Below are 17,103 nucleotides of genomic sequence, written 5' to 3' on the forward strand. Positions count from 1 at the left end.
CAGGATCCACGTTGTCTGAAGTCTAGTGTAAAGTTTCCACCATCAGTGTCAGCTTTTGAGAAAATTTGTGGTTTTTAGGTGCGCCTTATAGTGCGGAAAATACGGTAACTGTTTTTATATTGTTTTACTGTCTTTTTTATTCAAGAAAATGTTTTTAATTTATTTATCTTTTTTTTTTTTTTTTAAAGGACCTTATCTTCACCATACCTGGTTGTACAAATTAGGCATAATAATGTGTTAATTCCACGACTGTATATATCGGTATCGGTAATTAAGAGTTGGACAATATCGGATATCCCTAATTTCTACCCTTGATCATAGAGCAGTGGTTTGTAACCTTGTTGGAGGTACCGAACCCCACCAGTTTCATATTTGCCTTCACTGAACCCTTTAGTGAAAAATAAAAAAAATTTTTTTTTCAAATTCAAGACAGTTATGTTTTTTTTACTGGTGCACAAAATGAACCGTGCATGAACATCACCTTGTTCAAAGAACAAAACCAACACAGTACACGAACTAACAAGAAATTACACACCTGCAAATCAGATGGAAAATTGTTTGAGGGTATCCATAATACGCCGATAGGGAGAAGTTTTTATTTACACGATGAGTTGGGTGTGTCTTGACCTCTGCGCGGAGACTCTGCCGAACCCCTGAGGCTGACTCACCAAACCCCTAGGGTTCGATCGAACCCAGGTTAAGAACCACTGTCATAGAGTGACTAGTGCTTCATGGTTTCAGTATGTTTTATAAACACTTTTTTTTTTAAAGTAACCCTTTTATGTGATTTAAAAAAAATTGGAGTTCAATATGGTTAACGTTTATAAAATATTTTTGCAAATACTGTACACATTAAATCAACGACTAAGTAGTTAACTGTTTGCCATACTTGCCAACCTTGAGACCTCCGATTTCGGGAGGTGGGGGGCGGGGGCGTGGTCGGTGGTGGGGCGGGGGGCGTGGTTAATATATATATATATATAAGAAATACTTGACTTTCAGTGAATTCTAGCTATATATATATATATATATATATACGGTATATATAAATAAAATAAATACTTGAATTTCAGTGTTCATTTATTTACACATATACACACACATAACACTCATCTACTCATTGTTGAGTTAAAGGTTGAATTGTCCATCCTTGTTCTATTTTCTGTCACTATTTCAGAACACACACATTATAAAATCAATAAGAAAACGGGAGCTCTAATTTGGGAGTCTGAATTAGGATCAGAAGTTCCTATATAAACATTGCGCACTCACGCCCCCTTTTTGTATTGATTACTGCAGCTGTGCACTGGATTCATTCACAAATACAAACTACAACTCACAAACACTTTAGAGTTAGGCTCCACCATCAGAATGTGTACTTAAACTTATAAAGATCACATGGATATTATTCAGTGAGTTGATTCACCAAAACTAACCTGTTATACAGGAGGAAAAAGCACACAGGACGTTTCAATTGTTCACAGACTGGTCGCGCTCATCAGAATGACAAGACACTTCCGGTCTGCAGGTGATAGCATTCAATTGGGAAGAAACGCCCTACTGACCAATGTGAATACTGATAAATGTGTAATGACAGCTCCAAAGACGAATTCAAACCACAAAATAAAATAAATAAATCAACACAAAAATGTGACACATTATGGGTGGGTCACATATGCATGTACAGTAGATGGCAGTATTGTCCTGTTTAAAAGTGTCACAACATTGCTATTTACGGCAGACGAACTGCTTTACGCAGGGCCGGCCCGTGGCATAGGCCGTATAGGCAAATGCTAAGGGCGCCGTCCATCAGGGGGCGCCACGCCAGTGCCACAAATGTTGGAGAAAAAAAAAAAAAGTTGGTACTATTATTTCTAAATACAAAAAATAATCCCACGTTAATTAAAATGCAAAGTAAAGCCTATATAATAGAAATATTATTTGTTACAACATTACGCCCCCCCCCCCCGCCCCCTCCCTTCCCGTATCATGACTCTTTTTGGACGTCACCACATCAAAAAATCAACACAAGATGTCAAAACGGCCAAAACTGTCAGGTGCCCAGGGAAGAAAAAAGAGAAAAGAAGAGGAGGAGAAACGAGAAAAAGACAAGAGGTAGCAGGTAGGTAACGTTAGCCTACATGAAATTATTTGTCTGTTACAGAATGTGATAGTAACCTGGCTTTTTAGCATTAAGCTAATGTTACATGATTCGGCAATTGCTAATCAATAAATAGCTAGTTCTGTTTTAACGTCGGGTTAATATTGTGGAGGGGGCTAAATTGTTATGGAAAATAATAATGTAACGTTAGGTAATTACAGTACTCCCACCTTACATTCCTCAGGGACATTTGTATTAGATCTTTTAAGCAGGTGTTTTTTGTTTACATTGTTATTGCCTTTTGGTTAGCTAATGTTTGCCCTGCAGGTAATAGTCACTTTTCCACCCTTTTATATATTAGGTATAGTTGTAAGCCTAGTTGTTAAAGTGCACATCATTAATGTAAATTAAGCAATATGTATGTAAAAAATATTGTATTTCATATATTCATTTTTTAGTTTTTGCATTCATTTATTTATTCATATTTTTTTTTATCTTGTTAACTATTCTGATTGTTAATTTGCTTTCTTTAAGTAAAAAAAAGGTCAAAGACAAAGCTATTCGGTTTCTTGTGAGTATGTACACTTCACTGCCGATGTGGGGGGGCACCACCTAAAATCTTGCCTAGGGCGCCAGATTGGTTAGGGCCGGGCCTGGCTTTACGGTAGACGCTGTTGTTGTGTGTTGTCAACACGTCACTCAGGTCCGCGTGGAGCTGGAGGGGGCGTGGCCTCCAGCTCCGCCTGAATTTCGGGAGTTTTTCGGGAGGAAATTTGTCCCGGGAGGTTTTCGGGAGAGGCGCTGAATTTCGGGAGTCTCCCGGAAAATCCGGGAGGGTTGGCAAGTATGCTGTTTGCTCACAATAATTTGACAAGGATTGTCTTGTTTACCTGACCATTTCCAGTCTATCCACCCTGCAGTGTCGTCTTCAGGCCGCTAGATGTCGCTGCAGATTAGCGGGCGCGCGCGCGCTCCGGTGAAAGTACACATTGCACAGATTGCGCGTGCACGCCAACGACCCTGACTTTTAACTTCTGGTGGAATCAGCGTGGAAGTTTCGGAGAGCCAGAAGCCGCAGTCGAGTTCACCGTGTTGGGAGGAAAACTGTGGAACTTTCGGTGACACCGAAGCAGCCCAGTGACCATGGACGACCTGGGTGAGTTTACCCAGCTAAGTTGGGCTTGTTGCGGTGGAGGAGGCGACGTGACGAGGACATTTCCATCCATCCGTTTTTTTCTTCGTGGCGAAAAGTTTCTCCTTCGCTTGAGGCGCCTTCTTCATATTCGTGTTTAATTCCACGTTGTTGTTTAGTTGAGCTTGTTTGGTTTTGTGTCTCGCAGGCAAGAAGAATAATGTTAACCAGGAGGCTGGACCTGGTTAGCATTGATCTTCACCGCCTTTGAACTCATCTACACGGTTTATAGTGTCAATACAACAATGTCGCTACCTTACAACTTATTACTATTGCACTGCAGGATATATTTGGCTGATTTACTCACTTCGAGTTTCAACTTTGACTCCCTAACTCCCCCCCAAGCTGCTGTAACAACAGGCCTGGCTGCACAGCCTATATATATACACACATATACAGGTAAAAGCCAGTAAATTAGAATATTTTGAAAAACTTGATTTATTTCAGTAATTGCATTCAAAAGGTGTAACTTGTACATTATATTTATTCATTGCACACAGACTGATGCATTCAAATGTTTATTTCATTTAATTTTGATGATTTGAAGTGGCAACAAATGAAAATCCAAAATTCCGTGTGTCACAAAATTAGAATATTACTTAAGGCTAATACAAAAAGGGGATTTTTAGAAATGTTGGCCAACTGAAAAGTATGAAAATGAAAAATATGAGCATGTACAATACTCAATACTTGGTTGGAGCTCCTTTTGCCTCAATTACTGCGTTAATGCGGCGTGGCATGGAGTCGATGAGTTTCTGGCACTGCTCAGGTGTTATGAGAGCCCAGGTTGCTCTGATAGTGGCCTTCAACTCTTCTGCGTTTTTGGGTCTGGCATTCTGCATCTTCCTTTTCACAATACCCCACAGATTTTCTATGGGGCTAAGGTCAGGGGAGTTGGCGGGACCATTTAGAACAGAAATACCATGGTCCGTAAACCAGGCACGGGTAGATTTTGCGCTGTGTGCAGGCGCCAAGTCCTGTTGGAACTTGAAATCTCCATCTCCATAGAGCAGGTCAGCAGCAGGAAGCATGAAGTGCTCTAAAACTTGCTGGTAGACGGCTGCGTTGACCCTGGATCTCAGGAAACAGAGTGGACCGACACCAGCAGATGACATGGCACCCCAAACCATCACTGATGGTGGAAACTTTACACTAGACTTCAAGCAACGTGGATCCTGTGCCTCTCCTGTCTTCCTCCAGACTCTGGGACCTCGATTTCCAAAGGAAATGCAAAATTTGCATGGTTGGGTGATGGTTTGGGGTGCCATGTCATCTGCTGGTGTCGGTCCACTCTGTTTCCTGAGATCCAGGGTCAACGCAGCCGTCTACCAGCAAGTTTTAGAGCACTTCATGCTTCCTGCTGCTGACCTGCTCTATGGAGATGGAGATTTCAAGTTCCAACAGGACTTGGCGCCTGCACACAGCGCAAAATCTACCCGTGCCTGGTTTACGGACCATGGTATTTCTGTTCTAAATTGGCCCGCCACCTCCCCTGACCTTAGCCCCATAGAAAATCTGTGGGGTATTGTGAAAAGGAAGATGCAGAATGCCAGACCCAAAAACGCAGAAGAGTTGAAGGCCACTATCAGAGCAACCTGGGCTCTCATAACACCTGAGCAGTGCCAGAAACTCATCGACTCCATGCCACGCCGCATTAACGCAGTAATTGAGGCAAAAGGAGCTCCAACCAAGTATTGAGTATTGTACATGCTCATATTTTTCATTTTCATACTTTTCAGTTGGCCAACATTTCTAAAAATCCCTTTTTTGTATTAGCCTTAAGTAATATTCTAATTTTGTGACACACGGAATTTTGGATTTTCTTTTGTTGCCACTTCAAATCATCAAAATTAAATGAAATAAACATTTGAATGCATCAGTCTGTGTGCAATGAATAAATATAATGTACAAGTTACACCTTTTGAATGCAATTACTGAAATAAATCAAGTTTTTCAAAATATTCTAATTTACTGGTTTTTACCTGTACACCCTGGACTGGTCACCTGAGAATCACACCTATATACTGTGCAAACAACCACACTTTCACTCACATTGTTATTTTAGTCGAGATTACATGTGCTTTGTAGACTTGGAGAAGGCATTCGACTGTGTCCCTCGGGAGGTCCTGTGGGGAGTGCTCAGAGAGTATGGGGTAACGGACTGTCTGATTGTGGCAGTCCGCTCCCTGTATGATCAGTGCCAGAGCTTGGTCCGCATTGCCGGCAGTAGGTCGGACACGTTTCCAGTGAGGCTTGGACTCCGCCAAGGCTGCCCTTTGTCACCGATTCTGTTCATAACTTTTATGGACAGAATTTCTAGGCGCAGTCAAGGCGTTGAGGGGATCCGGTTTGGTGGCTGCAGGATTAGGTCTCTGCTTTTTGCGGATGATGTGGTCCTGATGGCTTCATCTGGCCAGGATCTTCAGCTCTCACTGGATCGGTTCGCAGCTGAGTGTGAAGCGACTGGGATGAGAATCAGCACCTCCAAGTCCGAGTCCATGGTTCTCGCCCGGAAAAGGGTGGAGTGCCATCTCCGGGTTGGGGAGGAGACCCTGCCCCAAGTGGAGGAGTTCAAGTACCTAGGAGTCTTGTTCACGAGTGGGGGAAGAGTGGATCTTGAGATCGACAGGCGGATCGGTGCGGCGTCTTCAGTAATGCGGACGCTGTATCGATCCGTTGTGGTGAAGAAGGAGCTGAGCCGGAAGGCAAAGCTCTCAATTTACCGGTCGATCTACGTTCCCATCCTCACCTATGGTCATGAGCTTTGGGTTATGACCGAAAGGACAAGATCACGGGTACAAGCGGCCGAAATGAGTTTCCTCCGCCGGGTGGCGGGGCTCTCCCTTAGAGATAGGGTGAGAAGCTCTGCCATCCGGGGGGAGCTCAAAGTAAAGCCGCTGCTCCTCCACATCGAGAGGAGCCAGATGAGGTGGTTCGGGCATCTGGTCAGGATGCCACCCGAACGCCTCCCTAGGGAGGTGTTTAGGGCACGTCCAACCAGTAGGAGGCCACGGGGAAGACCCAGGACACGTTGGGAAGACTATGTCTCCCGGCTGGCCTGGGAACGCCTCGGGATCTCCCGGGAGGAGCTGGACGAAGTGGCTGGGGAGAGGAAAGTGTGGGCTTCCCTGCTTAGGCTGCTGCCCCCGCGACCCGACCTCGGATAAGCGGAAGAAGATGGATGGATGGATGGATACTAGAAATGTAGTACGGTTCAGCATGGTCAGGCGTGAACCAGTGGTGTGCCGTCAGGCCCAGCAAGACCTTCTCCTAACATAACCAGAAATCATGATCATAATTAAAGATACAATTATTTTTGAATTTACTTTCTCTAAATATCTAAAAGTATTCATATTCTCTTCATGTCATATTATGCTGGTTCCAGTGCTGTTTTTTTTAGTTTTAGTTTGTATCCAATCAGAATTTAGCTATCTTATGTTGCCATGCTGTACCAAATCTGCCAGAGGCCTTCGGAATCAACAATGCGGGCGTCCATGCACTGTAAGTGAACAAGGACATACAGATTGATTGATTGATTGATTGAGACTTTTATTAGTAGGTTGCACAGTGAAGTACATATTCCGTACAATTGACCACTAAATGGTAACAACCCAATAAGTTTTTCAACTTGTTTAAGTCCACATAAATCAATGTAATTCAATTCACACAAGATTATCATCAGAGTATATACATTGAATTATTTACATTATTTACAATCCGGGGGGTGGGATGAGGAGGGTTTGGTTGATATCAACACTTCAGTCATCAACAATTGCATCATCAGAGAAATGGACATTGAAACAGTGTAGGTGTGACTTGGTAGGATATGTACAGCGAGCAGAGAACATAGTGAGTTCAGATAGCATAAGAACAAGTATATACATTAGAAATACATTTGATTATTTACATTTGGTTATTTACAATCCGGGGATGTGGAAGAGGGAGGGTGTTAGTCAAGGGTTGAAGTTGCCTGGAGGTCTTCTTTTAGTGCGGTTTTGAAGGAGGATAGAGATGCACTTTCTTTTACACCTGTTGGGAGTGCATTCCACATTGATGTGGCATAGAAAGAGAATGAGTTAAGACCTTTGTTAGATCGGAATCTGGGTTTGATGTGGTTTGTGGAACTCCCCCTGGTGTTGTGGTTATGGTGGTCATTTACGTTAAGGAAGTAGTTTGACATGTACTTCGGTATCAGGGACGTATAGCGGGTTTTATAGACTAGGCTCACCAGAATCGGAACCGGAATCATCCAAATCCAAATGATGCCCAACCCTGCTTACAGCACATGTCCGGTGGCTCTTTTGATGTGTTTATTCAATTTATATCCTCTTTGTTACATTTTAGCAGAGGTGGGTAGAGTAGCCAGAAATTGTACTCAAGTAAGAGTACTGTTACTTTAGAGATTTATTACTCAAGTAAAAGTAAGGAGTAGTCACCCAAATATTTACTTGAGTAAAAGTAAAAAGTATGTTGTGAAAAAACTACTCAAGTACTGAGTAACTGATGAGTAACATACACACACATATCATATATATACATATATACACACAAACATATATATATATATATATATATATATATATATATATGTATATATATATATATATATATATATATATATATATAAACACACACACACACACATATATATATATATATATATATATATATATATATATATATATATATATATATATATATATATATATACATACATTGATATATACAGTATATAATTTATATTTATTTATTTTGCCGTTTTTGTTTGCATGTTAAAGGTGTTTTAATGAATATACATGCATGTTTAACACATATAGATTCCTTTCTTTCATGAAGACAAGAATATAAGTTGGTGTATTACCTGATTCTGATGACTTGCATTGATTGTAATCAGACAGTAGTGATGATAACGTCCACGTTTTCAAATGGAGGAGAAAAAAAAGTTCCTCCTTTCTGTCTAATACCACATGAAAGTGGTTGGTTTTTGGCATCTTATTTGTCCAGCTTCCATATTCGTTTTTATACACTTTACAAGAAATACATTGGCGGCAAACTCCGTAGCTTGCTAGCTTGTTTGCGCTGGCTTTCGGAGACTCTTATTTTGAAAGCGCAGGCGCGATGGAGCGGCACTTTTATTGTGAAGACAGGAACTGTGCAGTCAGTCTTTAGGCTTTTGACGGGATGTACGGTTGAAATGGAAAAGGGTCTTTTTTCCTTCACACTTTTGATTGATTGGAACTTTTATTAGTAGATTGCACAGTACAGTACATATTCCGTACAATTGACCACTAAATGGTAACACCCGAATAAGTTTTTCAACTTGTTTAAGTCAGGTCATGTGACCGCCTGGCTCTGTTTGATTGGTCCAACGTCACCAGTGACTGCATCTGATTGGTGGAACGGAGTGAAACGTCACCAGTAAGGCAGGCACTTTGAAGGTCTGTCTGACAGACCAAAACAAACAAAGCGTGCATTAACAGATCGATAAAAATTAGTAGCGAGTAGCGAGCTGAATGTAGATAAAAGTAGCGGAGTAAAAGTAGCGTTTCTTCTCTATAAATATACTCAAGTAAAAGTAAAAGTAAGTTGCATTAAAACTACTCTTAGAAGTACAATTTATCCCAAAAGTTACTCAAGTAGATGTAACGGAGTAAATGTAGCGCGTTACTACCCACCTCTGCATTTTAGCTGGTTAAATCTTAGATTGTAAATTCCACGATAGAACAAAGTCCCACGATCATGTGTAACCTGCAATACCTTGAAAAAATACAAGTGTGAACACGAATCCATTTGCAATCAAGTACCTTTTTTTTAAATTTTGGTCAGGATTGTAGTACTTTAGTGCATCTGCCTCACAATACGAAGGTCCTGAGTAGTCCTGAGTTCAATCCCGGGCTCGGGATCTTTCTGTGTGGAGTTTCCATGTTCTCCCCGTGACTGCGTGGGTTCCCTCCGGGTACTCCGACTGCCTCCCACCTCCAAAGACATGCACCTGGGGATAGGCTCCTCCCACCTCCAAAGACATGCACCTGGGGATAGGGCCCTCCCACCTCCAAAGACATAGGTAAGGGATAGCGGGGGGTGTATATTGTAGCGTCCCGGAAGAGTTAGTGCTGCAAGGGGTCCTGGGTATTTGTTCTGTTGTGTTACGGTGCGGATGTTCTCCCGAAATGTGTTTGTCATTCTTGTTTGGTGTGGGTTCACAGTGTGGCGCATATTTGTAACAGTGTTAAACTTGTTTATACGGCCACCCTCAGTGTGACCTGTATGCATACCTGCCAACTACTCCGGTTTTCCCGTAATTAGTACGGTTTTCATCAACCTATTCCGGGTTACGGTTGCAGTGATAAAAAAATACGGTTTTTCATTAATTAAATTTTTTTTTTTTTTAAGTTTTATTCACGAAATCGCGTAACAACAATGACAATCGACACTGCTTCCCGTAACTTCCTATCGAGCCATTCCGAATGCCATGCGCGAGGCTATTTATAGCACCGCTGCCAAGCACGAGGCACCAGTTGCCATTGTTTCCAAACGAGCGAACGATCACGGAATCAGCCGGAGAAAAATCGCAAACGAGTCTTAAACCGAAAAGAAAACTGCAGTCATTCCGTGAAGAATATTCAAAAGCCTATCCGGGAATAATTATCCGTTCCAAAAAGGGTGAAAACTACGCGAATTGCACCTTGTGCAAACAAGATTTTTCGATCGGACACGGAGGAATTAGCGATGTAAAAGACCACGTTGGGACAAAAAAACACAAGTCTAATGCTGTTGCTAGTGATACAAGTGGAAAACTTTCAACGTAAATTTGGATTTTAGCCACAAAAAGGTAATGACACCAATGTTATCTATTGGAATTGTTTAGTACTGTTATACTGTTAAAAGTGTTTATACTATTTATGCTTTCAAGTCCAAGTTGAAGAAATCTTGTTAAATGTTGACAGCATAACTACCAAAATACAGAAGTATGTCCTTAATATTTTTGCAGTGCTATTTCTGTTGAAAAGTTCAAATGATTACATTAGAGATGTGATGTGCCACTTTTCAAGTGTCTGATGGCTTCAATTAATTTTCATTAATTTTTCATATTTTGAATTCTTTTGAAAGGCTTGCAAAAAAACTACATTTGAATTGTAATTCCATGCTATTGACAGGACTATTAATTTTAATGAAGTTAGCTTACCATGTTTACAGTATGATAATTGTGATAGAAATGTGAATTTTAGGCACAGAATATTTTTTACAATTGAACAAGGCAGTAGATTATACAAGCTTGGACAGAAAGTTAATAATGACACCAATTTTTTTTTAAATGGAATTGTTTAGTACTGTTTTACCATTTGTTTACTGTAAAAAGTGTTTATACTGTTTATACTTTCAATTAACAAATTGAAGTCTTGTGAAAGGTTGACAGGATAACTGGCATTAACTGTCAAAATAATTTCAAACTATTGAAGTTATCTTACAGAATAAACATGTCAATCAACCCATATGATTTTTGCTGTAATATTTTTGTTTTGAAAAGTCACTGTGACTGATAGAAAAGTGATGGTTTTAGCAACATTTTAACCTGTCTGAATGCTAATAATCATTTTGCGTCGGGGGGCGAACCTGAACCCCCCACCAGGACTTTGACCTGGACCTACCGGGGTCTGCGGCCCCTGGACCCTGGCTACTAGGTTTTTCTGATTTCAAAAGTTGGCAGGTATGCAATTAGTGGCATACAAAAAGTGTGTGAGGATGAAGTCCTGACTATTTTGTGTGTGTCAATAACCAACCACCTACTTAGTCTGTAACCCCCTGACTTTTGCTACTGAACTCCTGAACTTCTCATTTTGTTGTGATCTATTTCTATAACTGGTCTGTCTAATATATTTGCCCGTTTTGTCCTCTTCTTTAACTTTATGTCGGAGTATTTGCCCTGTGCTTCTCTTCCATAGCAGTTGAAAGGCTTTTCTGGGTTTAAATGGCAAAACACCGGGAGACATTTTTAGTTTTGCCTGTTGTGTGAATACCTCTAGGATGCATTTGGAGCGGTAGCTGCCTTGCGCCACTGAAAGGAATGATTGTTGGTTGAGAGGAAGCCTGGATTCTCACTGAAGAAGTTGAGGCTGAAGGCGGGGGTGAGGCGACAGAAGAATGTCAAACATCGCTCTGATGCAGCCTTCAAGGCCAAATACTCTGGGTCATGACCCCGCCTCCCATCTCTACTCTCAGCTGTGTGCATGTAGCCCCAAGAGGGATCATCCTATCCAAACATGCATCCCCTGATCATTTGCTTTGGAATTGTATAGATGATCTATTTGTGCTAAGACCTGGTAGGCTGAACCTAAGGGCTTCTAAAGGGCCCTTTACTTCTTTTGGTTGTGCCCTAGATATGCCAAGACAAACTGTGTTAAGTATTGAGGAATTTCAAGGCCACGACAGCTTCTTCAGATCTAAGCCCTAAGTATCACCGATGAGTGTCTGGTATCAATGGAGCTGTTTGGAAATCGGATCAGTGTAGTTGGTGCTCAGCTCTCGAAGAAGGAAATTCCTTTTAAAAGCAAGCCTTCCAGCAATTAGAGCTTTTTTTTTCTGATTAGTCCGTCAGAGTCTAGATCAGGTGGCAGCCAGCCAGACTGAATGAAACAGTTACTACTGGCTTTGCTCCGGGAATGTATCCTTTACCAGATACAGTAGCCACTTTTACACTCAGATTATATAACATAGCCATAAAACTGCCGAGTGGGCCCTTCGGGCTATTCTCATTTTGCGTCTGTGGGGTTGGGAGCTACCGTGCATCTGTCTGTGAATTCCTCAGGCTTGTGTGACATTCAAGTAGACTGATTTCATTGGGCTGTAAAGATCCCGATCTTTGTTTTCATGTTAATTATCTCTTTCACACGTATGAAACATAGTTTTTTTTTGGTTTTAAACATTCCTTACTTGTGTCAAAGTCACATTTCTGTACCATGGGTATGACCACAGCCTTTATTACAGTCATCCATAATCAGACTAATCATACTCTCAGTCACAGAGCAATTGTGTATTGGGCATTAAAGGGGAACTGCACTTTTTTTTTAAAATTATTTCTATTATTCACAATTAGGGTTGCAAAGGGGTGAAAAGTTTCCGGTAAATTTCTGGAAACTTTCCGGAAATTTACCATGGGAAGTTAAGCTCGGGAATTTGGGGAATTTTGACCATTTTTTGATTTTTCAAAGTTGGACACCGTCCATCTTGTTCTGTAGAATAAGATGAGAAGCTTGTAAAAGACTAATGCAATGCCACACACAGATATAAATAGTCAGCTAAACAATTGGAGTAGTCTTTAACAATATTTGACTGATGGGCAAATGAATAGAAATAGGCTAGATGAATAAATAAAGTACTGGCTAGATGACATCCTCAGCCTTCCCGGTAAGGTCTATTCAGGTGTACTGGAGAGGAGGCTACGCCGGATAGTCGAACCTCGGATTCAGGAGGAACAGTGTGGTTTTCGTCCTGGTCGTGGAACTGTGGACCAGCTCTATACTCTCGGCAGGGTCCTTGAGGGTGCATGGGAGTTTGCCCAACCAGTCTACATGTGCTTTGTGGACTTGGAGAAGGCATTCGACCGTGTCCCTCGGGAAGTCCTGTGGGGAGTGCTCAGAGAGTATGGGGTTTCGGACTGTCTGATTGTGGCGGTCCGCTCCCTGTACGATCAGTGTCAGAGCTTGGTTCGCATTGCCGGCAGTAAGTCGGACACGTTTCCGGTGAGGGTTGGACTCCGCCAAGGCTGCCCTTTGTCACCGATTCTGTTCATAACTTTTATGGACAGAATTTCTAGGCGCAGTCAAGGCGTTGAGGGGATCCGGTTTGGTGGCTGCAGGATTCGGTCTCTGCTTTTTGCAGATGATTTGGTCCTGATTGCTTCATCTGGCCAGGATCTTCAGCTCTCACTGGATCGGTTCGCAGCTGAGTGTGAAGCGACTGGGATGAGAATCAGCACCTCCAAGTCCGAGTCCATGGTTCTCGCCCGGAAAAGGGTGGAGTGCCATCTCCGGGTTGGGGAGGAGATCTTGCCCCAAGTGGAGGAGTTCAAGTACCTCGGAGTCTTGTTCACGAGTGAGGGAAGAGTGGATGGTGACATCGACAGGCGGATCGGTGCGGCGTCTTCAGTAATGCGGACGCTGTATCGATCCGTTGTGGTGAAGAAGGAGCTGAGCCGGAAGGCAAAGCTCTCAATTTACCGGTCGATCTACGTTCCCATCCTCACCTATGGTCATGAGCTTTGGGTTATGACCGAAAGGACAAGATCACGGGTACAAGCGGCCGAAATGAGTTTCCTCCGCCGGGTGGCGGGGCTCTCCCTTAGAGATAGGGTGAGAAGCTCTGTCATCCGGGGGGAGCTCAAAGTAAAGCCGCTGCTCCTCCACATCGAGAGGAGCCAGATGAGGTGGTTCGGGCATCTGGTCAGGATGCCACCCGAGCGCCTCCCTAAGGAGGTGTTTAGGGCATGTCCGACCGGTAGGAGGCCACGAGGAAGACCCAGGACACGTTAGGAAGACTATGTCTCCCGGCTGGCCTGGGAACGCCTCGGGATCCCCCGGGAGGAGCTGGACGAAGTGGCTGGGGAGAGGGAAGTCTGGGCTTCCCTGCTTAGGCTGCTGCCCCCGCGACCCGACCTCGGATAAGCGGAAGAAGATGGATGGATGGATGGAATAAATGAACAGTCAATCAGCATGCTAAATCAAACTATAAGCTACATTCTTGTATGACAACAGAATGGCTAGCAGAACAGAAGGCAGAAGAAACTACTCGTTTTGATTTAGTATTTGCTAGTTGAACTTTACAGATCACAAAAAAGGTCAATTCAGCTCGCTAACATTGTTAGCATAAATGAATGGGATTTAACATAGAGAAAATTAGCATCACGGCTAACGGAGAAATATTTTCGGTTCATTATGAGACTGTGGTGGTACATAAACCTAGCTAGCTCGAGATATTGGCCCCACAATCATTTAACAAGTACAGGAACAGCTAGCTAGCTTGAGTGGAAGTGATACAGTAACAAGCAATCACACCTCTATTAAACTTAAATACCATAGATCAAATATATTTACCCCAGTAATATCATCAACACTTACCTGACTAGATGAAGTCCTTGGGCTCAAATACTAGTGTGGCCTTAATAGCCCTGCTGTAGTGTGGAGCATGCTGGGAATTATGTGTGCATGTGATGGAGGAATGCACAGTGCAGGGTTGAAATTCTACTGAGTTTGCATTAAATCAGGTTGTTTTAGATAACAATCATGCTGCAAGATCTAGCATGTTGCATTCAATATTTATTCCCATTAATTTCCCATTAATTCCCATATATTCCCGTTAATTCCCATGGAAAGTTTCCAACTTTGAATATTCCCGGAATTTTGCAACCCTATTCACAATCCTTATGTGAGACAAGCACACGTATTTTTCTTTTTTTTAATGCTTTCTAAATTGTAAATAAACGCTAGCAAAAATCAGGTCACAATGGAGGCAATGAGTTCGCTCTATTCCTCCTATAAAGCACTGTAAAACATCCAAAAACCTACATCAACACTTAATAAACACACTGTATTAACAGACACATTAATAATAACATGTACAGTGTTTCCCACAGGACAGGCATCTATTTGTGGTGGTGTGGTCGGGGGGTGGTGGCGGCGGCGGCAGCGCCGATGACCAAGAAGATCGCGGAGTTGGAATATAATTACAACATTTTATGTGCATATTTATATACAGATTTGAACAATTAGTGATTCACTGAATTATATTTATTAATTGTGGTTCTTACAAAAAATATATCTTATAAAATATAAAAGCTAAAATGTCTATTAAAGCTCTGCCCCTTTAATTAGTGAATACTAAATAATTTAACTTTAGCCTACTACTACAACCATATTATTTACCAGCAACATGAAGTGAAACAGAGGCAGAGGTGTCCTGCCACAGTCAGTCAACCTCCTCCTCCTCCTCCTGTTGCTGCTGAACAGGTCGCACCTGTGGTCCGGACTGTAGGCCTACCTCCTCTCCAAGTCGAGCCCTTTTCGGTCGTTGAAAATATTTTTCTATACTCATCTGTGTGAAGGAGTGAACATCCAACATTAGAATTTATTACTAACGAGCAGAAGCGCTCTATGTACAGTGCCGTCTAACCTTAAGCGGCAGCAGCTCAACTCATGCAGGGTTCAACGTTAAGGTTTTTTTCTACTTGCCTGACTTCTCAAATCTACTTGCCCCAATATTTTTACTTGTCCTGCCTAGGTTTTTTTCTGGCTGTGTAGTGCTCATGGCTTGTATCTTACTAAAATTCTTCCCGTTGACTATTTACAACACTACACAGTATTTATTATTATTATTATTATTATTATCTATAATTACATTTAAATGGCATTGCATACATGTAAAATTAAATGCTATTTCACATTATTTGACCAGTAGCAGTTACACTCATCTGAGCAGGTCAGCCACCTGTTTAAAGCCCGATCACAGTTGAAATCTTGAAATGAAGGGCCTTTAATGGCCAAAACATTAACCTGGACAACATTTTAACAGCTGGTTGGCTCAGATTTTATTCTTTTCATTGCATTCACATGCTGCAGTGGACAGTGGACAATTTAGCTTCAGTCCATGTGTGTTTATTGACAACAGGGCTATAACCTGGACACGTTAGCTCGTCGGTGAAACGCTCGGTGAAATCACGGATTAACGTTAAATATATGACGAGCCGCGAGCGATGCAGCTATAACCTATCTACCTATAACACCTGTAAAAATGAAGCAATGCTACCACGCTAGCAAGCGTTAGCTAGCCGGCTATGAGCCACCAAGCTGCTAACTATCGCCAAAAGGCCCTCCTGGGCGACCGGTGCAATGGACGTCGAGTGGATCTAACATAAAAGTGTGAGAGTCCAGTCCATAGTGGATCTAACATAATAGTGTGAGAGTCCAGTCCATAGTGGATCTAACATAATAGTGAGAGTCCAGTCCATAGTGGATCCAACATAATAGTGAGAGTCCAGTCCATTGTGTATCTAACATAATATTGTGAGAGTCCAGTCCATAGTGGATCTAACATAATAGTGTGAGAGTCCAGTCCATAGTGGATCTAACATAATAGTGAGAGTCCAGTCCATAGTGAATCTAACATAATAGTGAGAGTCCAGTCCATAGTGGATCTAACATAATAGTGAGAGTCCAGTCCATAGTGGATCCAACATAATAGTGAGAGTCCAGTCCATAGTGGATCTAACATATTAGTGTGAGAGTCCAGTCCATAGTGGATCCAACATAATAGTGTGAGAGTCCAGTCCATAGTGGATCTAACATAATAGTGAGAGTCCAGTCCATAGTGGATCTAACATATTAGTGTGAGAGTCCAGTCCATAGTGGATCTAACATAATAGTGTGGGAGTCCAGTCCATAGTGGATTTAACATAATAGTGTGGGAGTCCAGTCCATAGTGGATCTAACATAATAGAGTGAGAGTCCAGTCCATAGTGGATCTAACATAATAGTGTGAGAGTCTAGTCCATAGTGGATCTAACATAATAGTGTGAGACTCCAGTCCATAGTGGATCTAACATAATAGTGAGAGTCCAGTCCATAGTGGAACTAACATAATAGTGTGAGAGTCTAGTCCATAGTGGATCTAACATAATAGTGTGAGAGTCAGGTCTATAGTGGATCTAACATACTGTAATAGTGAGAGTCCAGTCCATAGTGGATCTAACATAATAGTGTGAGAGTCCAGTCCATAGTGGATCCAACATAATAGTGAGAGTCCAGTCCATAGTGGATCT

The 17,103-nt window shown here is 42.0% G+C and overlaps 1 protein-coding gene across 2 annotated transcripts in view; it reads left to right on the top strand.

The window, feature by feature from the left end:
• Positions 1-3,123: 3,123 nt before the first annotated feature.
• Positions 3,124-17,103, top strand: part of pxnb (paxillin b) — a 74,243-nt gene continuing 60,263 nt past the window's right edge. For both annotated transcript variants that reach the window (XM_061985865.2, XM_072914293.1), the window contains exon 1: positions 3,124-3,257. In XM_061985865.2, coding sequence (XP_061841849.2) covers positions 3,245-3,257 — 13 coding nt within the window. In that variant the 5' untranslated portion in view covers positions 3,124-3,244. The remainder of the gene's footprint in view (positions 3,258-17,103) is intronic.

This window comes from Nerophis lumbriciformis, linkage group LG12, assembly GCF_033978685.3.
Source record: "Nerophis lumbriciformis linkage group LG12, RoL_Nlum_v2.1, whole genome shotgun sequence".
NCBI lineage: Eukaryota > Metazoa > Chordata > Actinopteri > Syngnathiformes > Syngnathidae > Nerophis > Nerophis lumbriciformis.